Here is a 23228-nt window from a genome sequence, read left to right on the forward strand (position 1 = left end):
GTCAGAAACCCCAGAATTGGGGTCAGAACCCCGGGATTGGGGTCAGGACCATCAGGATTGGGGTCAGGACCCCGGGATTGGGGTCAGGACCATCAGGATTGGGGTCACAACCCCTGATTTGGGGTCAGAACCCCAGAATTGGAGTCAGGACCCCCAGGATTGGGGTCAGGACCCCCAGATTGGGGTCAGAACCATCAGAATTGGGGTCAGAACCTCTGGGATGGGGTCAGGACCCTGGGATTGGGGTCAGAGCCCCCAGGATTGGAGTCAGGACCCCCAGATTATGGTCAGGACTATCAGAATTGGGGTCAGAAACCCCAGATTGGGGTCAGGACCCTTGGAATGGGGCCAGAACCCCAGGACTGGGGTCAGAAAACCCATATTGGGGTCAGGACCCCCAGGACTGGGGTCAGGGTCCCCAAATTGGGATCAGAAACCCCAGATTGGGGTCAGGACCCTTGGAATGGGGTCAGGACCCCAGGATTGGGATCAGAACCCCAGGATTGGGGTCAGGACAGGGGACACGAGCCAGGTCAGGACCCCTCAGGTGCCACAGCCATTCCCTGGGAATGTCCCATCCACAGGGGTTTGGGATGGGACCCTCTGGGGTGGCCCCTGTCCCCTCTGGAGTGGCTCCTGTCCCCTCTGGGGTGGCTCCTGTCCCCTCTGGGGTGGCTCCTGTCCCCCCAGGATGGCTCCTGTCCCCTCTGGGATGGCTCCTGTCCCCTCTGGGGTGGCTCCTGTCCCCTCTGGGGTGGCTCCTGTCCCCCCAGGATGGCTCCTGTCCCCTCTGGGATGGCTCCTGTCCCCTCTGGGGTGGCTCCTGTCCCCCCCAGGATGGCTCCTGTCCCCCCCAGGATGGCTCCTGTCCCCCCAGGATGGCTCCTGTCCCCCCAGGATGGCTCCTGTCCCCCCAGGATGGCTCCTGTCCCCTCTGGGATGGCTCCTGTCCCCTCTGGGATGGCTCCTGTCCCCCCAGGATGGCTCCTGTCCCCTCTGGGGTGGCTCCTGTCCCCTCTGGGATGGCTCCTGTCCCCTCTGGGGTGGCTCCTGTCCCCTCTGGGATGGCTCCTGTCCCCTCTGGGATGGCTCCTGTCCCCCCAGGATGGCTCCTGTCCCCTCTGGGGTGGCTCCTGTCCCCTCTGGGGTGGCTCCTGTCCCCCCAGGATGGCTCCTGTCCCCTCTGGGGTGGCTCCTGTCCCCCCAGGATGGCTCCTGTCCCCCCAGGATGGCTCCTGTCCCCTCTGGGGTGGCTCCTGTCCCCCTGGGATGGCTCCTGTCCCCCCAGGATGGCTCCTGTCCCCTCTGGGATGGCTCCTGTCCCCTCTGGGGTGGCTCCTGTCCCCCCAGGATGGCTCCTGTCCCCTCTGGGATGGCTCCTGTCCCCTCTGGGATGGCTCCTGTCCCCTCTGGGGTGGCTCCTGTCCCCCCAGGATGGCTCCTGTCCCCCCAGGATGGCTCCTGTCCCCTCTGGGATGGCTCCTGTCCCCTCTGGGGTGGCTCCTGTCCCCTCTGGGGTGGCTCCTGTCCCCCCAGGATGGCTCCTGTCCCCTCTGGGATGGCTCCTGTCCCCTCTGGGGTGGCTCCTGTCCCCTCTGGGATGGCTCCTGTCCCCTCGGGATGGCTCCTGTCCCCTCTGGGGTGGCTCCTGTCCCCCCAGGATGGCTCCTGTCCCCTCTGGGGTGGCTCCTGTCCCCCCAGGATGGCTCCTGTCCCCCCGGGATGGCTCCTGTCCCCTCTGGGGTGGCCCCTGTCCCCTCTGGGGTGGCTCCTGTCCCCCCAGGATGGCTCCTGTCCCCTCTGGGGTGTCTCCTGTCCCCCCAGGGTGGCTCCTGTCCCCTCTGGGGTGGCTCCTGTCCCCCCAGGGTGGCTCCTGTCCCCCCCAGGATGGCTCCTGTCCCCCCAGGGTGGCTCCTGTCCCCTCTGGGATGCCTCCTGTCCCCCTGGGGTGGCCCCTGTCCCCTCTGGGGTGGCTCCTGTCCCCCCAGGATGGCTCCTGTCCCCTCTGGGGTGGCCCCTGTCCCCTCTGGGGTGGCTCCTGTCCCCTCTGGGGTGGCTCCTGTCCCCTCGGGATGGCTCCTGTCCCCCCTGGGATGGCTCCTGTCCCCTCTGGGGTGGCTCCTGTCCCCAGGCCACCACCCTGTCCCCCCAGGATGGCTCCTGTCCCCTCTGGGGTGGCCCCTGTCCCCCCAGGATTGCTCCTGTCCCCTCGGGATGGCTCCGGTCCCCCCCAGGATGGCTCCTGTCCCCCCCAGGATGGCTCCTGTCCCCTCTGGGGTGGCCCCTGTCCCCAGGCCACCACCTTGTCCCCATGTCCCCATGTCCCAGCACCTCTCCAGTGCCACCCCCACTTCCCATTTCCCTTTTCCTGCAGGATCTGGGGTTTTTTGGGGGGGATTTTGGGGGTCCCCCGGGTTTGGGGACAGCCTCGGGGACCTTGGGGACAGCGCGGGCACCGCGCCGGAAGCGGGGGAGGGGTTTGGGGCCCCCCCCTTCCTGCCCGGCCTGGGGGGCACAGGAGGGGTTTTGGGGGGACACAGTGACAATTGCCACCGGGATCACCCCAAAATGTGCCACACCCCCACCCCAAAAATCCCTGAACAGGGGACACGGGGTGGGGGACAAAGCCAGGGCCACGTGGGCACCCCAAAACTGGGGCAGGGGGGATTTGGGGGGTCCGGGGCTGGAGAGGAGGGGGGGGTCCCCAAAATATGGGGGGGGGGTCACTGCAGAGGGGGGCAGGGCACTTTTGGGGGGTCAGGGTAATTTTAGGGGCATCAGGGTAATTTTGGGGGGTTGGAGGGGGATCAGGGTAATTTTGGGGGGTCCAGAAGTATCAGGGTAATTTTGGGGGGGGGGTTGAGGGGGGTCAGGGTAATTTTGGGGGCATCAGGGTAATTTTGGGGGGGGGTTGAGGGGGATCAGGGTCATTTTGGGGGCATCAGGGTAATTTTGGGGGGGGGTTGAGGGGGGTCAGGGTCATTTTGGGGGCATCAGGGTAATTTTGGGGGGGTCTGTCAATGCAAGGTGATGCTGACAGCCCAGTCCTGGGGGGGTCACTGATTTTGGGGGGGCTGTCAGTGCCATTGGGGGGGTGTCAGTGACATGAGGGGGTGTCAGTGCCATTGGGGGGGTGTCAGTGCTATTGGGGGGTGTCAGTGCCATTGGGGGGGTGTCAGTGCCATTGGGGGGTGTCAGTGCCATTGGGGGGGTGTCAGTGACATGAGGGGGTGTCAGTGCCATTGGGGGGGTGTCAGTGCTATTGGGGGGTGTCAGTGCCATGAGGGGGTGTCAGTGACATGAGGGGGTGTCAGTGCTATTGGGGGGTGTCAGTGCCATGAGGGGGTGTCAGTGCCATTGGGGGGTGTCAGTGCCATTGGGGGGTGTCAGTGCCATTGGGGGGGTGTCAGTGCCATTGGGGGGGTGTCAGTGACATTGGGGGGGTGTCAGTGACATTGGGGGGTGTCAGTGCCATGAGGGGGTGTCAGTGCCATGAGGGGGTGTCAGTGCCATTGGGGGGTGTCAGTGCCATTGGGGGGGTGTCAGTGCCATTGGGGGGTGTCAGTGCCATTGGGGGGGTGTCAGTGACATTGGGGGGTGTCAGTGCCATGGGGGGGTGTCACTGCCATTGGGGGGGTGTCAGTGACATGGGGGGCTGTCACTGCCATTATGGGGTGTCAGTGACATGGGGGGGTGTCAGTGCCAGGGCTGGTGGCCCTCAGCCCATCCCGGGGGTCTCAGCCCATCCCGGGGGGTGTCACTGACAGGGCTGAGGGTGGTGTCAGTGCCATGAGGGGGTGACATTGCCAAGGCTGGGGGGGCCCTCAGTCCTCCCTGGGTGGGGTCTGCGTGTGAGGGGCTGTGAAGGGTCATGAGGGGCTGTGAGAGGTTCTGAAGGGTCATGAGGGGCTGTGAGAGGTTCTGAAGGGTCATGAGGGGCTGTGAGTGCAGCAAGGGTTGTGGGGAGTTCTGAAGGGCTCTGAGAGCTCTGAAGGCTGTGAGGGCTCTGAGGGGCTCAGAGCTGTGAGGGACTGCAAAGGGTCATGAGGGGCTCCAAGGGCTGTGAGGGGCTCTGAAAGGTGTGAGGGTCTGTGAGGGGGCTCTGAGCTCTGAAGGCTCTGAGAGCTGTGAGGGACTCTGAGCTCTAAAGGCTGTGAGGGGCTCTGAGGGGCTTTGAAGGCTCTGAGAGGCTCTGAAGGTTGTGAGGGGCTCTGAGAGCTGTGATGAGCTATGAGTGTTGTGAGGGGCTCTGAGGGGCTCAGAGCTCTGAAGGCTGTAAGGGGCTGTGAGGGGCTTTGAAGGCTCTGAGGGGCTCTGAAGGCTGTGAGGGGCTCTGAGAGCTGTGAGGGGCTCTGAAGGGTCATGAGGGGCTCTGAGAGCTGTGAGTGCAGTAAGGGATGTGAGGAGTTCTGAAGGCTCTGAGGGCTTTGAAGGCTGTGAGGGGCTTTGAGGGGCTCTAAGGGTTGTGAGGTCTGTGAGGGGCTCTGGGGTCTGTGAGGGGCTCAGAGCTCTGAAGGCTCTGAGTGGCTCTGAAAGCTCTGAGAGCTGTGAGCGCTCTGAAGGGCTCTGAAGGCTGTGAGGGGCCCTGAGAGCTGTGAGGGGCTCTGAAGCCTGTAAGAGACTTTGAAGGCTGTGAGGGGCTCTGAAGGCTGAGGGTCTCTAAGGGTTGTGAGGTCTGTGAGAGGCTCTGAGGTCTGTGAGAGGCTCTGAAGGCTGTAAGGGCTCTGAAGGCTCTGAGAGGCTCTAAGGGCTCTGAGGTCTGTGAGGGGCAGAGAAGGGTCATGAGGGGCTCCAAGGGCTGTGAGGGGCTCTAAGGGCTGTGAGCTCTGTGAGAAGGGGGCCCCACTCCCGTCTCGCTCCCGTCTCCCGGCCGGGACTCACCGTCGGCGCAGCTCGGCGGGCAGCGGGGCCGGCGGCAGCGGCGCGGCGCGGGCCGGCATCGGGAGCGGCTCGGCGGGGGCCGGGCGGGGGGCGCGGGGCGGGCTCGGGGCCCGGTTCCGGGCCGGGTTCGGGGCCGCGCTCGGGGCCCGGCTCGGCGGGACCGGGAGCGGCTTCGCGCGGAAACGAGCGGCGGGAGCGGGGCGGCGCCGACCACCGCGCGGGGGGAGCCGGCGCGCACCATGCTGCCGCCGCGGGGGGGGACAGCGCGGGGCCAGGCGGTGTCTGCCGGGCCGGAGGGACCGGGAGAGGATCGGGGGAGACCGGGGGAGACCGGAGGAGTCGGGGCGGTACCGGGAGCGGCGGAGGGGGGGGGAACGGGGAGGCCTCAGAGGGGAAACGGAGCGGTGAGGGGGGAGTGGGAGGTACCACTGAGGGGAGATGGGGGGAGGCGGGAGATACCACTGAGGGGGAGTGGGAGGTACCACTGAGGGGAGATGGGGGGAGATGGGAGGTACCACTGAGGGGAGATGGGGGGAGGCGGGAGATATCACTAAGGGGAGTGGGGGGAGGTACCACTGAGTGGAGACGGGGGCAGGCGGGCGGTACCACTGAGTGAAGTGGGAGATACCATTGAGTGGAGATGGGGGGAGCCGGGAGATACCACTGTGAGCGCAGGGGGGGTGTGGGGCGTACCACCGTAAGGCAGCGTGGGGGGGACCAAAGTGGGTTGTACCACTGTGGAGAGGGGGGAACATTCTCACAGGGCTGCACCATTGCAGGGATGGGGGGGTCCCCAAGGCCACCCCAGTGTCCCCATTGTCACCACAGAGCCCTCGTGTCCCAGGTCACCTTTATTGTCCCCTTGGGGACACAAACTCCCCCCCCCCAAGTATGGCCACAGCCCCGTTTTGGGGTGAAAAGGGAAAAATTTGGGTCCCAGAGCTGCTCTGGCGACCCCAAGGACAGGGCCAAGGTCCTGAAGTGTCCCCAAAAAAGGATTTGGGGGTGCCAAGGTTCCAAACTTACCCCAAAAAATGAACGGGGCGTCCCAAAGTGTCCCTAAAACCAGATTTGGGGAGTCCCAAAATGTCCCAAAAAAAATGGAAGTGTCCCCAAAAAATGATCTGGGGGTCCAAAAATGTCCGCAAAAATGATCTGGGATTTCCAAAATTTCCCCAAAACCAAATTTAGGGACCCCAAAATGTCCCCAGAAATGATCTGGGACTCATGGACAAAATGGATTTGGGGACCCCAAATTCCCAACCACCCCCCCCCCCCCCCAAAATCCATCCCGGGGTCCCAAATTTGGGGTCCTGGGCAGGTAAAAGCAGAAAATAAAATAAAATAAAATAAAATAAATAAAAATCTGGAGGTTTTTGGGGTGCCCCCCTCGGTCCCCTCAGTTCACCAGGAGAGCGTTGTCCTGCACGGGGGCCCTGTGGGGACACAAATTTGGGGTTTTTTAGGGTTTTTTGGGGATTTTTTGGGGGTTTTGGGGGGCAGAACCACAGGGAAACCCCCCCAGATCCCAAAAATCCCGGGAGGGGAGGGGGGACCCCAAAAACCCAGGGAGGGGCTGGAGTTTGGGGTCATTTTGGGTCATTTTGGGGATGATTTTGGGGCCAGATTTTGGGGTCATTTAGGGCTGGATTTTGGGGTCATTTTGAGGCCATTTGGGGCTGGGTTTTAGGATAATTTTGGGGTCACTTTGGGGTCAAATTTGGGGGAAATTTTGGGTCATTTGGGGCTGGATTTTGGGATAATTTTGGGGTCGTTGAGGTCTGGATTTTGGGATTTTTTGATGCCATTTTGGGCTGGATTTTGGGGTCATTTGGGGCTGGATTTTGGGGCAATTTGGGGTTATTTTGGGCTGGATTTTGGGGTCATTTGTGGCTAAGTTTTGGGATCGCTTTAGGGCCATTTAGGGCTGGGTTTTGGGGTCATTTGGGGCGGATTTTGGGATAATTTGGGATTCTCCCCCCCCAGGTGACACCGAGCCCAAACCAGCCAGGACCCCCCTCCCTTGGGGTGACCCCAAACCCCCTAAAAACGCCCCAAAACGCCCCAAAATATCTCAAAATCCCCCAAACCCCCACCCCAAAACCCCCAAAGTGTCCCAAAACTCCCTGAAACCTCCCAAAAGCCCCTAAAACATCCCCAAATCCCCCAAAATCCCCCAAACCGTCCCCAAATCCCCTGAAATGTCCCTAAATCCCCCAAAACGTCCCAGAACCCCTTGAAATGTCCCAAATTCCTCCAAAATCCCCCAAAATGCCCCTAAAATCCCCCAAATCTCCCTAAAATCTCTCAAAAGGTCCCAAAATCCTCTGAAATCTCCCAAAAATCCTCCCAAACGTCCCAAAATCCCCCCCAAGTGTCCCAAGACCCTGCAAAACCTCCCCAAATGTCCCCAAATCCCCCCCAAAACATCACAAAATTTCCCAAATCCCCCCTCCCGCCCAAAATGCCCCCAAATCCTCCCAAACCTCCCCCAAAACCCCGTAAAACATCCAAAAATCCCCCAAAACACCCCCTCCTCCAAACCTCCCAAATTCCCCCAAAAAATGTCCCAAAATCCCCCCCAAATCCCCCAAAAAAGGTCCCAAAATCCCCCAAAAATCCCCCCCAAAAGTCCCAAAATCCCCCAAAAATGGTCCCAAAATTCCCCCCCCAATCCCCCAAAAAATGCCCCAAAATCCTCCTCAAAAATCCCCCCCCAAAAGTCCCAAAGTCCCCCCAAATCCCCCAAAAAAGGTCCCAAAATCCCCCAAAAATCCCCCCCAAAAGTCCCCAAATCCCCCAAACCTCCCCCTGCAATGTCCCAAAATCCCCCAAAATGTCCCAAAATGGCCCCAAATCCCCCCAGGTGTGGGGCTGCAGACCGGGGGCAGCAGCAGCAGAGGCCGGGGCAGGAGGCGGAGCCGGAGCTGCCCCTGCGGAACTTTCCAGAACCGGGGCTGTCCCGGCACTGAGCGATGAAGGCCTGGAGCTCTGACACCGGGGAGTCACCCTCGGACTGGTTCTGGGGACAGGGGACAGGTGAGGGGACATGGGACAGGTGAGTGACAGGGGACAGGTGACACCAGACAGGTGAGGGGACATGGGACAGGTGAGGGGTCAGGTGACACCAGACAGGTGAGGGACAGGAGCTCTGACACCGGGGAGTCGCCCTCGGACTGGTTCTGGGGACACAGAGGGGACAGGTGAGGGGACATGGGACAGGTGACACCAGACAGGTGAGGGGACATGGGGACAGGTGAGGGACAGGGGGACACAGGACAGGAGCTCTGACACCGGGGAGTCACCCTCAGACTGGTTCTGGGGACAGGGGACAGGTGAGGGGACATGGGACAGGTGACACCAGACAGGTGAGGGACAGGGGACAGGTGAGGGACAGGAGCTCTGACACCGGGGAGTCACCCTCGGACTGGTTCTGGGGACACACAGGGGACACAGGGGACATGGGGACAGGTGAGGGGACAGGGGGACAGGAGAGATAACACACCCAGGTGATGTCACACACAGATAAGGTCACACCCAGGTGATGTCACCCAGGTGATGTCACACATAGATAAGGTCACACCCATGTGATGTCACACCCAGGTGATGTCACACACAGGTGATGTCACACACAGGTGACGTCACACACAGGTGATGTCACACCCAGGTGATGTCACACAGGTGATGTCACACCCAGGTGAGCTCCCACCTGTCCCGCTCACCTTGACGGTGTCATAGGAGCCGGTGATGAGGTCACAGACACAGAGATAACACGGAGATGACGTCACACACAGGTGAGATAACACACCCAGGTGATGTCACACACAGATGATGTCACACCCAGGTGATGTCACACCCAGATGATGTCACCCAGGTGATGTCACACCCAGGTGATGTCACACACAGGTGAGATAACACACACAGGTGAGATAACACACACAGGTAATGTCACACACAGGTGATGTCACACACAGGTAACACACAGAGATTATGTCACACCCAGGTGATGTCACACACAGATGATGTCACACACAGATGATGTCACACACAGATGAGGTCACACTCAGATGATGTCACCCAGGTGATGTCACACCCAGGTGAGCTCCCACCTGTCCCTCTCACCTTGATGGTGTCGTAGGAGCCGGTGATGAGGGCGATGAAGAGGCTGAGCACCATGTAGATGAAGAGGGCGCTGAAGGAGTACAGGTACACCTGGCTGAAGAGCCACACCAGGGCCCCGCTGGGCCGCAGCGCCGCGAAGGTGGCGAACATGTCATCCCCATTGACCAGGGAGAAGAGACACTCGGACACCATGGACAGCGACCGGAACTGGGGACGGGACACCTGGGTCACCTGTGTGTCACCTGGGTCACACCTGGGTCACCTGTGTCACACCTGTGTCACCCCTGTCATCCCCATTGACCAGGGAGAAGAGACACTCGGACACCATGGACAGCGACCGGAACTGGGGACGGCACACCTGGGTCACACCTGTGTCACCTGTGTCACCTGTGTCACACCTGTGTCACCCCTGTCATCCCCATTGACCAGGGAGAAGAGACACTCGGACACCATGGACAGCGACCGGAACTGGGAACGGCACACCTGGGTCACACCTGTGTCACACCTGTGTCACCTGTGTCACCCCTGTGTCACCCCTGTCATCCCCATTGACCAGGGAGAAGAGACACTCGGACACCATGGACAGCGAGCGGAACTGGGGACGGGACACCTGGGTCACACCTGTGTGTCACCTGGGTCACACCTGGGTCACACCTGTGTCACCTGTGTCACCCCTGTCGTCCCCCTTGACCAGGGAGAAGAGACACTCGGACACCATGGACAGCGACCGGAACTGGGGACGGGACACCTGGGTCACACCTGGGTCACCTGGGTCACACCTGTGTCACCTGTGTCACACCTGTGTCACCCCTGTGTCACCCCTGTCATCCCCACTGACCAGGGAGAAGAGACACTCGGACACCATGGACAGCGACCGGAACTGGGGACGGGACACCTGGGTCACCTGTGTCACACCTGTGTCACCTGTGTGTCACCTGTGTCACCTGTGTCACACCTGGGTCACCTGTGTGTCACCTATAACCTGTCACCTGTGTCACCTGTGTGTCACTTGTGTGTCACCTGCATTTCATCCATGGATTTGGGAATCCCCCAATCCCAAAACTGGAATTTGAGAACATCCCAACCCCAAAACCCAAAATTTGGGAATCCCCCGACCCCAAACCCAAAGTTTGGGAATCTCCCGACCCCAAACCCCAAAATTTGGGAATCTCCCGACCCCAAACCTGAAATTTGGGGCTACCTGGACCCACCTTGATGTGGTGCGGGCCCAGCACAGAGATTTGGGAAGGAACTCAACCCCAAACCCGAAATTTGGGAATCTCCTGACCCCAAACCCAAAACTTGGGAATCTCCCGACCCCAAACCCCGAAATTTGGGAATCTCCCGACCCCAAACCCCAAAATATGGGAATCTCCTGACCCCAAACCCCAAAATTTGGGAATCTCCTGACCCCAAACCTGAAATTTGGGGCTACCTGGACCCACCTTGATGTGGTGCGGGCCCAGCACAGAGATTTGGGAAGGAACTCAACCCCAAACCCGAAATTTGGGAATCTCCTGACCCCAAACCCAAAACTTGGGAATCTCCTGACCCCAAACCCCGAAATTTGGGAATCTCCCGACCCCAAACCCCAAAATATGGGAATCTCCTGACCCCAAAATCAGAATTTGGGAGGGAACCCAAACCCAAAACCAGGACTCGAGAACCCAATACCCGAAAGTGAAATTTGGGAATCCCCCAACCCCAAACCCCAAAATTTGGGAATCTCCCGACCCCAAACCCCAAAATTTGGGGCCGCCTGGACCCACCTTGACGTGGTGCGGGCCCAGCACGATCCAGCCGCAGAAGCAATAGCCCAGGTAAATCACGGCCACGCAGCAGCAGAAGCGCATCACGTTGGGCAGCGCCATGCGCAGCGTCACGATCAGGATCTGGGGCAAAAAACGGCGAAATCGGGAAAAACGGGAATTGTCCACGAGCGGGGCGGGAAACAACGGGGGTTTGGGGTGGGAAAATGGGGATTTGGGGTGGGAAAATGGGGGTTTGGGGTTGGAAATGGGATCATCCACGTGAGCATCATGTCGGGAGCGCCACACGGAGCGTCACGATCAGGATCTGGGGCGAAAAACGGCAAAATCGGGAAAAACGGGAATTGTCCGCGAGCGGGGTGGGAAACAATGGGGGTTTGGGGTGTGAAAATGGGGTTTGGGGTGGGAAATTGGGATTATCCACGTGTAGGGAGAGCATCACGTTGGGAGCACTACAGGCACCGTCACGATCAGGATCTGGGGCGAAAAACGGCGAAATCGGGAAAAACGGGAATTGTCCATGAGCAGAGCGGGAAAAACGGGGGTTTGGGGTGGGAAAATGGGGATTTGGGGTGGGAAAATTGGGATCATCCACATGTAGGGTGAGCATCACGTTGGAGACACTACAGGCAGCGTCATGATCAGGATCTGGGGCGAAAAACGGCAAAATCGGGAAAAACGGGAATTGTCCGCAAAATGGGGGTTTGGGGTGGGAAAATGGGGGTTTGGGGTGGGAAAACGGGGGTTTGGGGTGGGAAATGGGATCATCCACGTGAGCATCATGTCGGGAGCGCCACACGCAGCGTCACGATCAGGATCTGGGGCGAAAAACGGCGAAATCGGGAAAAACGGGAATTGTCCATGAGCAGAGCGGGAAAAACGGGGGTTTGGGGTGGGAAAATTGGGATTTGGGGTGGGAAAATGGGGATTTGGGGTGGAAAATTTGCATTATCCACGTGTAGGGTGAGCATCACGTTGGGGGCACTACAGGCAGCGTCATGATCAGGATCTGGGGCAAAAAACGGCAAAATTGGGAAAAACGGGAATTGTCTGCGAACGGGGCGGGAAAAACGGGGGTTTGGGGTGGGAAAACGGGGATTTGGGACGGGAAAATTGGGATGATCCACACGTGGGGTGGGAAAAACAGGAATTGTCCCCAACCCGAGTGTGACAAGGAGCATCTGGGGCAGGAAAAATGGGATTTGACCCTGGCCCTGTCCCCAGGTAATGTCACCGTCCCCAGGTGCCACGGGTGACACGGGTGACACTCACGTTGTACTTCTGGAAGAAGGTCAGGTACCGGATGACCCCGACCCCGTGATGTCCCTGTTTGTGTCACTGTCCCCTGTCCCCCCATGATGTCCCCTGTCCCTGTCACTGTCCCCAGGTGCCACAGGTGACACGGGTGACACAGGTGACACGGGTGACACGGGTGACACGGGTGCCACTCACGTTGTACTTCTGGAAGAAGGTCAGGTACCGGATGACCCCGACCCACACGAGCAGCGTCGATGTCCCCAGCAGGATGCTGCACACGTCATACCCCGAGAAGTTCTGTGGGGACACGGGGACAGTGCCACCACCCTGTCCCCAGGCCATTGTCCCCAAGGTGGCATTGTCCTTAGGGGGGTGGCATTGTGCCCATTGTCCCCAGGATGGCAGCGTCCCCAGAGGGTGACATTGTCCCTAGGGTGGCATTGTCCCCAGTGTCCCCATTGCCCCCATTCTCCCCAGTGTCCCCAGGGGGTGGCACTGTCCCCATTGTCCCCAATGTCCCCAGTGTCCCCAGGGGTGACCTTGGCCTCGATGCCGATCTTGGGCAGTGTCCCCAGGGGGTGGCATTGTCCCCAGTGTCCCCATTGTCCCCACTGTCCCCATTGTCCCCATTGTCCCCAGTGGGTGGCATTGTCCCCATTGTCCCCATGGTCCCCACTGTCCCCAGGGGGTGGCATTGTCCCCATTGTCCCCATTGTCCCCAGTGTCCCCATTGTCCCCAGTGTCCCCACTGTCCCCAGGGGGCGGCACTGTCCCCATTGTCCCCACTGTCCCCATTGTCCCCAGTGTCCCCATTGTCCCCATTGTCCCCAGTGTCCCCATTGTCCCCACTGTCCCCAGTGTCCCCAGTGTCCCCATTGTCCCCAGTGTCCCCAGTGTCCCCAGTGTCCCCAGTGTCCCCATTGTCCCCATTGTCCCCAGTGTCCCCATTGTCCCCACTGTCCCCAGTGTCCCCAGTGTCCCCATTGTCCCCACTGTCCCCATTGTCCCCACTGTCCCCAGTGTCCCCATTGTCCCCACTGTCCCCAGTGTCCCCAGTGTCCCCATTGTCCCCACTGTCCCCATTGTCCCCATTGTCCCCAATGTCCCCAGTGTCCCCATTGTCCCCATTGTCCCCATTGTGCCCAGTGTCCCCAATGTCCCCAGTGTCCCCATTGTCCCCATTGTCCCCAGGGGTGCTGACCTTGGCCTCGATGCCGATCTTGAGCACGGTGCCCAGCACGGTCAGGAGGTCGCTGGTGACCAGCAGCAGGTACCACCCATTGAGGAACTCCAGGCGGTCCGAGAGGGACACGGTGACACCGCGGTGACGGCGCAGGAACCGGCTGAACTCCTGAGGGGACACCAACAATGTCACTGTCACTGTCACCTCACAGGGACACGGGGACACCGCGGTGACGGCGCAGGAACCGGCTGAACTCCTGAGGGGACACCAACAATGTCACTGTCACTGTCACCTCACAGGGACACGGGGACACCGCGGTGACGGCGCAGGAACCGGCTGAACTCCTGAGGGGACATTGTCACTGTCACTGTCATTGTCATTGTCACTGTCACCCCACAGGGACACGGTGACACCGCGGTGACGGCGCAGGAACCGGCTGAACTCCTGAGGGGACATTGTCATTGTCACTGTCATTGTCACTGTCATTGTCACTGTCACTGTCACCCCACAGGAACCGGCTGAACTCCTGAGGGGACACCAACAATGTCACTGTCATTGTCATTGTCATTGTCACTGTCACCCCACAGGGACACGGTGACACCGCGGTGACGGCGCAGGAACCGGCTGAACTCCTGAGGGGACATTGTCACTGTCACTGTCATTGTCATTGCCATTGTCACTGTCACTGTCATTGTCATTGTCATTGTCACTGTCACTGTCACCTCACAGGAACCGGCTGAACTCCTGCGGGGACATTGTCATTGTCATTGTCATTGTCACCTCACAGGGATACGGTGACACCGCGGTGACGGCGCAGGAACCGGCTGAACTCCTGCGGGGACATTGTCATTGTCATTGTCATTGTCACCTCACAGGGATACGGTGACACCGCGGTGACGGCGCAGGAACTGGCTGAACTCCTGCGGGGACATTGTCGCTGTCACTGTCACTGTCACTGTCATTGTCACCCCACAGGCACCGGCTGAACTCCGGTGGGGACACCACGATTGTCACCTCGCTGTGGTGGCACCGCCTCCCCCCGCCCCTACCCCACCACGTCCCCCCATCCATACCCAGCCCCATCCCATCAATCCCAAAACTCCCCCAAACCCCATCAATCCCAAAAATCCTCCAAACCCCATCAATCTCATCCCCCCCAAACCCCAAAGTTCCCCCAAATCCCCCCCAAATCCCCCCCAAATCCCCTCCATCCCATTCCCCAAACCCCCAAATTCCCCCAAAATCCCCCCCAAATCCCATCAATCCCATTCCCCAAAATTCCCCAAACCCCCCAAAATCCCCCCCAAACCCCCCCCCAAATCCCATAATTCCCCCCAAATCCCATCAATCCCAAACCCCCAAATTCCCCCCAAACCCAAACCCCCAAATTCCCCCAAATTTTCCCCAAATTCCCCCCAAATCCCCCCATTCCCCGCGCACCCTCTGCAGCTGGAGCCCGCGGGCGATGGAGCGGGCGCAGAGCACCAGGGACAGCGAGGACACGGCCACCACCAGCACGTCAAACGCCAGGCGCCGCCAGCTGGCACCTGCGGGGACACCAAAACTGTCACTGTCACATGTGGCACCTGAGGGGACACACCTGTCACACCTGGGACACCTGGCACCTGAGGGGACACCAAAACGTCACTGTCACACCTGGGACACCTGAGGGGACACTGAACTGTCACTGTCACACCTGGCACCTGTGACACCCAGCTGGCACCTGAGGGGACACCACTGTCACACCTGGGACACCTGAGGGGACACTGAACTGTCACTGTCACACCTGGCACCTGTGACACCCAGCTGGCACCTGGGACACCTGAGGGGACACCAAAACTGGCACCTGTCACACCTGGGACACCTGAGGGGACACCAAAACGTCACTGTCACACCTGGGACACCTGAGGGGACACTGAACTGTCACTGTCACACCTGGCACCTGCGGGGACACCAAAACTGGCACACCTGTCACACCTGGGACACCTGGGACACCTGAGGGGACACACCTGTCACACCTGGGACACCTGAGGGGACACTGAACTGTCACTGTCACACCTGGCACCTGTGACACCCAGCTGGCACCTGTGGGGACACCAAAACGTCACTGTCACACCTGGGACACCTGGCACCTGCGGGGACACACCTGTCACACCTGGGACACCCAGCTGGCACCTGCGGGGACACCAAAACTGGCACCTGTGACACCTGGGACACCTGAGGGGACACTGAACTGTCACTGTCACGCCTGGGACACCTGGGACACCCAGCTGGCACCTGCGGGGACACCAAAACGTCACTGGCACACCTGGCACCTGCGGGGACACACCTGTCACACCTGGGACACCTGAGGGGACACCAAAACTGGCACCTGTCACACCTGGGACACCTGGCACCTGAGGGGACACCACTGTCACACCTGGGACACCCAGCTGGCACCTGAGGGGACACAAAACTGGCACCTGTGACACCTGGCACCTGAGGGGACACCAAACTGTCACACCTGGGACACCTGGCACCTGTGACACCTGAGGGGACACAACTGTCACACCTGGGACACCCAGCTGGCACCTGCGGGGACACAAAACTGGCACCTGTGACACCTGGCACCTGTGACACCCAGCTGGCACCTGAGGGGACACCAAAACTGTCACTGTCACACCTGGGACACCTGAGGGGACACCCAACTGTCACCTGTGACACCCACTGTCACTTGTTGCCTGTGACACCCAGCTGGCACCTGTCACCTGCAGGGACACCCGGCGGTCACTGCCACCTCCTGGGGACAGGGGACACTGCGGTGTCATTGTCACCCTGGGGACGGGGGACACCCTGGGGACAGGGGACACCGCGGTGTCATTGTCACCCTGGGGACAGGGACAGCTCGGGGACAGGTCTGTTGTCATCTCCCAGGGACAGGTGGTGTCCCACAGCCTGTTGGCCTGGTGTCACCTCCCAGGTGTCACCCATTGTCACCCAGTGTCACCCAGTGTCACCCATTGTCACCCGGTGTCACCTGTGCCGGGCAGCGAGGGGTGGTGGCACTCCCAGGGACCCAGTGTCACCCAGTGTCACCCATTGTCACCCAGTGTCACCCATTGTCACCCGGTGTCACCTGTGCCGGGCAGCGAGGGGTGGTGGCACTCCCAGGGACCCAGTGTCACCCAGTGTCACCCATTGTCACCCGGTGTCACCTGTGCCGGGCAGCGAGGGGTGGTGGCACTCCCAGGGACCCAGTGTCACCCATTGTCACCCAGTGTCACCCAGTGTCACCCGGTGTCACCCGGTGTCACCTGTGCTGGGCAGCGAGGGGTGGTGGCACTGCCAGGGACCCAGTGTCACCCAGTGTCACCCAGTGTCACCCATTGTCACCCGGTGTCACCTGTGCCGGGCAGCGAGGGGTGGTGGCACTGTCAGGGACCCAGTGTCACCCATTGTCACCCATTGTCACCCGGTGTCACCCATTGTCACCCAGTGTCACCCGGTGTCACCCACTGTCACCCATTGTCACCCACTGTCACTCATTGTCACCCATTGTCACCCGGTGTCACCCGGTATCACCTGTGCCGGGCAGCGAGGGGTGGTGGCACTGCCAGGGACCCAGTGTCACCCATTGTCACCCATTGTCACCCGGTGTCACCCACTGTCACCTGTGCCGGGCAGCGAGGGGTGGTGGCACTCCCGGATGGCCGCGCGCGTGTCCAGGCGGATCCGCACTCGCCCGCTGTGGGCGCTGTTGTCAAAGGTGACCTGGGGACACGGGGTGGCACCGTCACCGTCACTGTCATTGTCACTGTCACTGTCACTGTCAGTGTCATTGCCATTGTCACTATCACTGTCATGGTCACTGGCACGGTCACTATCACCGTGACTGTGACTGTCCCTGTCACTGTGCTGTCACTGTCACCATTGTTGTCAACATCATTGTCACTGTTATTGTCACTGCCACTGTCATTGTCAACGTCATTGTCACTGTCATTGTCAATGTTATTGTCATTTTCACGGCCATTGCCATTGTCACTGTCGCTGTCATTGTCACTGCCGCTGTCACTGTCATTGTCACTGCCACTGTCACCATTGTCAATGTCATTGTCACTGTCACCGTTGTCAATGTCACTGTCACTCTTACTGTCACAACATCATTGTCACTGTCATTGTCACTGCACTGTCACTGTTATTATCAATGTCATTGTCACTGTTACTATTACTGTCATTGTCACCACCACTGTCACTGTCATTGTCACTGTCATTGGCATTGTCACTGTCACTGTCATTGTCAGCATTGCTGCCATTGTCACCATCACTGTCATTGTCACTGTCATTGTCACCATTACTGTCACCATCACTGTCACTGTCACTGTCACAGCACTCGCCGGCTGCCCCCGGGGCCCGCAGAGGGACAGGGGGACAGCCAAGGGACAGAGGGACAGATGAGGGACAGAGGGACACTCAGGGGACACTCAGGGGACACCCAGAGGATGCTCAGGGGACAGTTGGGGACATTTAGGGACACTGCGGGGACAACTGGGGACACTCTGGGGTATTTGGGGACACTTGGAGACACTCTAGGATATTTAGGGACACTGAGGGGACAATTGGGGACACTCAGGGGACACCCAAAGGACACTCAGGGGACACTTTAGGACATTTAGGGACACTGAGGGGACAACTGGGGACACTCTGGGTTATTTGGGGACACTTGGGGACACTCTAGGATATTTGGGGACACTGAGGGGACAACTGGGGACACTCAGGGGTATCTGGGGGGGACACTAAGAGGACACCCAGGGGACACTTTAAGATATTTGGGGACACTGAGGAAACAACTGGGACCACTTTGGGATATTTGGGGACACTCAGGGGTGCTTGGGGACACGGGGGGCACTCAGTGGACACTGGGGGACACTGAGGGGACACTTGGGGACACTGAGGGGACACTTGGGGACACTGACGGTGACACTGAAGGTGTAGCAGTCAGGGATCTCATGGTTCAGCAGCGTTTGGATGTTGATGGCCTTGAGCTGGAACTCCACGGTGACGTTGATCAGCCTGAGGGGACAAAAAACCACACCAAAATCCCAAAAAATCCTGGGAAAATTCTGCCCCAAAATCCCAAAAAATCCCGGGAAAATTCTGCCCCAAAATCCCAGAAAAATCCTGGGAAAATTCCGCCTCAAAATTCCAAAAAATCCTGGGAAAATTCTGCCCCAAAATCCCAGAAAATTCCGGGAAAATTCCGCCCCAAAATCCCAGAAAATCCTGGGAAAATTCCGCCCCAAAATCCCAAGAAAATCCCGGGAAAATTCCGCCCCAAAAACCAAAAAAAATCCTAAGAAAATTCCGCCCCAAAATCCAAAAAAAATCCCGGGAAAATTCCGCCCCAAAATCCCAGAAAATCCCGGGAAAATTCCACCCCAAAATCCAAAAAAAAATCCTGGGAAAATTCCACCCCCAAATCCCAGAAAATGCTGGGAAAATTCCGCCCCAAAATCCCAAAAAATCCCGGGAAAATTCCGCCCCAAAATCCCAAAAAATCCCGGGAAAATTCCGCCCCAAAATCCCAAAAAATCCCGGGAAAATTCTGTCCCAAAATCCCAAAAAAATCCTGGGAAAATTCTGCCCCAAAATCCCAAAAAATCCTGGGAAAATTCCGCCCCAAAATCCCAAAAAAAACCCCAGGAAAGGGAAAATTTCACCCCAAAACCCCACACAGGGATTTGGGGACAGGGACCCCAAATCCCACACGGGGATTTTGGGGACGGGCAAGGGCTGTGGGTGGGGTTTGGGGGAATTTTGGGGTTTTTGGGGCGTACCTGTGGAACTGGAGGGTGAAGTTGCTGTCGGGGCCGTCCAGCACGGGGGGCTGGGGGTCCCCGGGGTGAAGCCCCAGGCACTCTGTGGGGCCGGGATTGGGGTCAGGGAGCACAAAGCCCCTGGGACTTCCCAAACCCGTGATCCCAAATGGGGCCTGGACCACTGGGAGTGCTCCAGGACCATCCAGAACCCTAAATCCTAAATCCCAAACCCTACATCCTAAATCCCAAACCCGTGATCCCAAACCCCAAATCCCAAACAACTCCCAAACCCCAAAACCCAAACCCCAAATCCAACCCCAACCCCCAAATCCAGCTCCAAATCCAACCCCAAATCCCAAACCGAAAACCCCAAACCCAAACTCCCAACTCCAACCCCAAAACCCAAACCCCAACCCCAAATCCCAACTCCCAAACCCCGCACCCCAAACCCCACCCCAAAACCCAAACCCCAAATCCAACCCCAAACCCCAAATCCAACCCCAAATCCAACCCCAAATCCCAGCTCCCAAACTCCCAACTCCAACCCCCAAATCCAACCCCAAATCCCAACTCCCAAACCCCGCACCCCAAACCCCAACCCCAAAACCCAAACCCCAAATCCAACCCCAACCCCCAAATCCAACCCCAAACCCCAATTCCAACCCCAAATCCAACCCCAAATCCCAGCTCCCAAACCGAAAACCCCAAACCCAAACTCCCAACTCCAACTCCCAATTCCAGCTCCAAATCCAATCCCAAATCCCAACTCCCAAACCCCGCACCCCAAACCCCACCCCAAAACCCAAACCCCAAATCCAGCTCCAAACCCAACCCCAAATCCCAAACCCTTGCACCTCAAACCCCAAACCCAACCCCAAAACCCAAACCCCAAGTCCAACTCCAACCCCCAAATCCAGCTCCAAACCCAACCCCAAGTCCCAAACCCAACCCCAAAACCCAAACCCCAAGTCCAACTCCAACCCCTAAATCCAGCTCCAAACCCAACCCCAAGTCCCAAACCCCAACCCCAAAACGCAACCCCCAAATCTAATCCCAAACCCAACCCTGCACCCCAAACCCCAACCCTGCACCCCAAACCCCGCACCCCAAACCCCACACCCCAAACCCCACACCCCAAACCCTGCACCCCAACCCCTCAGTCAGCCCCGCTGCCGGCACCGGTGGCCACGCTGGGGTCGATGTCGAAGGTGTCGTTCTCGGGGTCGATGTCGCCCCTGCGGAAGAAGCGCTGGCACAGCCGCAGCCCGGGGCCACCGCCGGGGCCGCCGTAGGCGTAATGGCCCAGGGACACGTTGGGGACAGCCAGGTACTGCGGGGACACGGGCATGGCACCTCAGTGTCCCCGAACGTCTCTGTGTCCCCAAACCATCTCTGTGTCCCCACATCTCCATGGCCCCACAACATCTCTGTGTCCCCACAACATCTCTGTGTCCCCACAACGTCTCTGTGTCCCCAAACATCTCTGTGTCCCCAAAACGTGGTGGCCCAGGGTCACGTTGGGGACAGCCAGGTACTGCGGGGACACGGGCATGGAGGTGGCACCTGGATGGCCCCAAACATCCCCATGGCCCCACAACATCTCTGTGTCCCCAAAACATCTCCATGATCCCAAACATCTCCATGGCCCCAAAACGTCTCCATGGCCCCAAAATATCTCCATGATCCCAAACATCTCCATGGCCCCACAGCATCTCTGTGTCCCCAAAACATCCCCATGGCCCCACAACAGCTCTGTGTCCCCAAAACATCTCCATGGCCCCACAACAGCTCTGTGTCCCCAAAACATCTCCATGACCCCAAAACATCTCCATGGCCCCAAAACATCTCCATGGCCCCAAAACATCTCCATGGCCCCAAAATATCTCCATGATCCCAAACATCTCCATGGCCCCAAAACATCTCCATGGCCCTAAAACATCTCCATGATCCCAAACCACCACCGTGTTCTCAAGTCCCCTGATGTCCCCAACCCCTCCCAGTGTCCCCAACCCCTCCTGATGTCCCCAGCCCCTCCCAATGTCCCCAGCCCTGTGCAGTGTCCCCGTGCCACCTGCTCGAGGACGAAGCCCAGGTGCTCCAGGAGGTCCCCGCGGGTGTAGATGGCCTGGGTGTCATCGGCGCCGTCCTCGTAGCCCTTGAGGAACAGGTGCTTGAAGGCCGCCGTGTTGTCCTCCTTGAAGGCCACCACCAGCTGGTTGCTGAGCCCAAACAGGATCAGCTGGGGACAAAGGCCACCACCCCTGTCACCGCCTGTCCCACCATGGTGACACCGCCGTGCTTTGTCCCAAATTGGTGCCACAGCTTGGGGACAAAGGCCACCACGGCCAGGGTCTGTCCCACCATGCTGACACCACCGTGTTTCACCCCAAAATGGTGCCATCCCATGCTTGGGGACAAAGGCCACCACCTCTGTCAACACCTGTCCCATCATGGTGACACCGCCGTGCTTTGTCCCAAATGGTGCCACAGCTTGGGGACAAAGGCCACCACGGCCAGCGTCTGTCCCACCATGGTGACACCAACGTGTTTCACCCCAACACGGTGTCATCCCATGCTTGGGGACAAAGGCCACCACCTCTGTCACCGCCTGTCCCATCATGGTGACACCGCCATGTTTTGTCCCAAATTGGTGCCACAGCTTGGGGACAAAGGCCACCACCTCTGTCACCGCCTGTCCCATCATGGTGACACCACCACGCTTTGTCCCGGGACACTCCATTGTCCCTTTCAAAGTGTCCCCGTGTCCCTGTGTCCCCTCCCTGGTGTCTCTGTGTCCCTGTGCCCCCTCCCTGGTGTCCCCGTGTTCCCTCTGCAATGTCCCCATGTCCCTGTGCCCCCTCTCCAGTGTCCCTGTCCCCTCTCCCTGGTGTCCCCATGTCCCTGTGTCCCCTCTCCAATGTCCCCATGTGCCCTCGCTGCTGTCCCAGCCCCTTGTGCTGCCATCCCCGCTGTCCCCTGTGTCCCCCACCCATCATCCCCGCTGTCCCCGCTGTCCCCGCCGGTGTCACCTGCACGGTGACCAGGACGATCTTGGCCAGCTGCAGCCCGAGCTTCACGGGCCGCCTGCCGCGGGCCCGGTACTTGTCACAGGGGCTCATGAAGAAATACTTGAGGCGCCGCCGCAGCTCCTCCTCCTCTTCCTCTTCGTCCTCTTCCTCCTCCTCCTTTCCCGGTACCGGCACCGGCGCCGGGGCCGCCTCGGCCGTGCCGTACCCGGGGCTGCGGCTCAGCAGCCGCTCGGTCTCTGGGGACACCGGCCGGTGTCACCCCCTCGGGTCCGGTGTCCCCCCTGCTCGGTGTCACCCCTGCTCGGTGTCACCCCCCTCTCCCGGTGTCCCTCCCCTGTCCCCGTTACCTGCCCCGGCCCGGACTCCCTGTCCCCGGTGTCACCGCTGTCCCCGTGTCCCCCCCGTCGTTCCGGTGTCCCCTCTGCCCGGTGCTCATTGTCCCCTGTACCCGTTAATCACCCCCGGCCTGGTCTTTGCTGTCCCCTCGTCCCGCCCGGTTCCCGGTAATCCCTGCCCTGTGTCCGGCTGGTCCCGTACCCATTCGCAGGCCCCTCCTCCCGCTCCCGGTGCCATTCCCGGTCCCCATTCCCGGTCCCATTCCCGGTCCATGTCTCCATTCCCGCTCCCTGTCCCCGTTCCCGGTCTGCCCATTCCCTGTCCCCATTCCCGCTCCCTGTCCCCGCTCCCTGTCCCCACTCCCGGTCCCTGTCCCCGTTCCCGGTCCCCGTTCCCGGTCCCCCCTCACCGGAGGCCGCCGCCATCGCTCCGGTTCCCTCACAGCCCTCACGTGACAGAGGAAACAACGCGCTCCTCCCGCCAACCAATCACAGCGCGCCATCGCTCCTTCATTTGCATAACCACGCCCATACGATTCAAACACTCCCGCTAGAATATTCATTTGCATAACCACGCCCTCCCCGCGCCGGCTGCAGCCGCCGCCGGGCGCTGTTCGCTCCCAGTTCCCTCCCAGCGCTCCCAGTAACGGCGGCACCGGCAGGGAAAGCGCTCCCAGTTCCCTCCCAGCGCTCCCAGTAACGGCGGCACCGGCAGGGAAAGCGCTCCCAGTTCCATTCCAGCGCTCCCAGTAACGGCGGCACCGGCAGGGAAAGCGCTCCCAGTTCCCTCCCAGCGCTCCCAGTAACGGCGGCACCGGCAGGGAAAGCGCTCCCAGTTCCCTCCCAGCGCTCCCAGT

At 59.9% G+C, this 23228-nt stretch overlaps 2 protein-coding genes across 4 annotated transcripts in view; both read right to left on the reverse strand.

The window, feature by feature from the left end:
• DNMT1 (DNA methyltransferase 1) overlaps positions 1-5293 on the reverse strand; it is a 44242-nt gene extending 38949 nt beyond the window's left edge. The window contains 1 exon segment of the mRNA XM_077192347.1: positions 4882-5293. Within this exon segment, the coding sequence (XP_077048462.1) occupies positions 4882-4940 (59 nt within the window). The 5' untranslated portion in view covers positions 4941-5293.
• A 421-nt stretch (positions 5294-5714) lies between these two features.
• On the reverse strand, positions 5715-23193 carry MCOLN1 (mucolipin TRP cation channel 1). Of its 3 annotated transcripts, XM_077192203.1 has the most exons (14): positions 22782-23193; positions 22037-22272; positions 21079-21246; positions 20187-20337; positions 19026-19107; positions 18165-18261; positions 16863-16962; positions 14653-14759; positions 13231-13380; positions 12225-12326; positions 10773-10895; positions 9004-9210; positions 7764-7903; positions 6165-6317 (listed from the first exon to the last, which is right to left on the reverse strand). In XM_077192203.1, exons 1-14 carry the CDS (start codon positions 22795-22797, stop codon positions 6281-6283), a joined length of 1716 nt encoding a protein of 571 aa, XP_077048318.1. In that variant the 5' UTR covers positions 22798-23193; the 3' UTR covers positions 6165-6280. The 3 variants fall into 3 exon arrangements, with proteins under 3 accessions (XP_077048317.1, XP_077048318.1, XP_077048319.1); XM_077192202.1 differs by lacking the exon at positions 7764-7903 and having other exon boundaries at positions 5715-6317; XM_077192204.1 differs by lacking the exons at positions 6165-6317; positions 7764-7903; positions 9004-9210 and adding an exon at positions 9334-9471.
• Positions 23194-23228: the final 35 nt, after the last annotated feature.

This window comes from Agelaius phoeniceus, chromosome 32 (genome assembly GCF_051311805.1).
Source record: "Agelaius phoeniceus isolate bAgePho1 chromosome 32, bAgePho1.hap1, whole genome shotgun sequence".
In the NCBI taxonomy this organism is placed as follows: domain Eukaryota; kingdom Metazoa; phylum Chordata; class Aves; order Passeriformes; family Icteridae; genus Agelaius; species Agelaius phoeniceus.

Coding starts and splice junctions, on each gene's coding strand:
- MCOLN1 (XM_077192202.1), bottom strand. Junction 18,262..19,025: donor TTCACCCTCCAGTTCCACAG/GTACGCCCCAAA, acceptor TTGTCCCCTCAG/GCTGATCAACGTCACCGTGG. Junction 12,327..13,230: donor AGATCGGCATCGAGGCCAAG/GTCAGCACCCCT, acceptor GTGTCCCCACAG/AACTTCTCGGGGTATGACGT.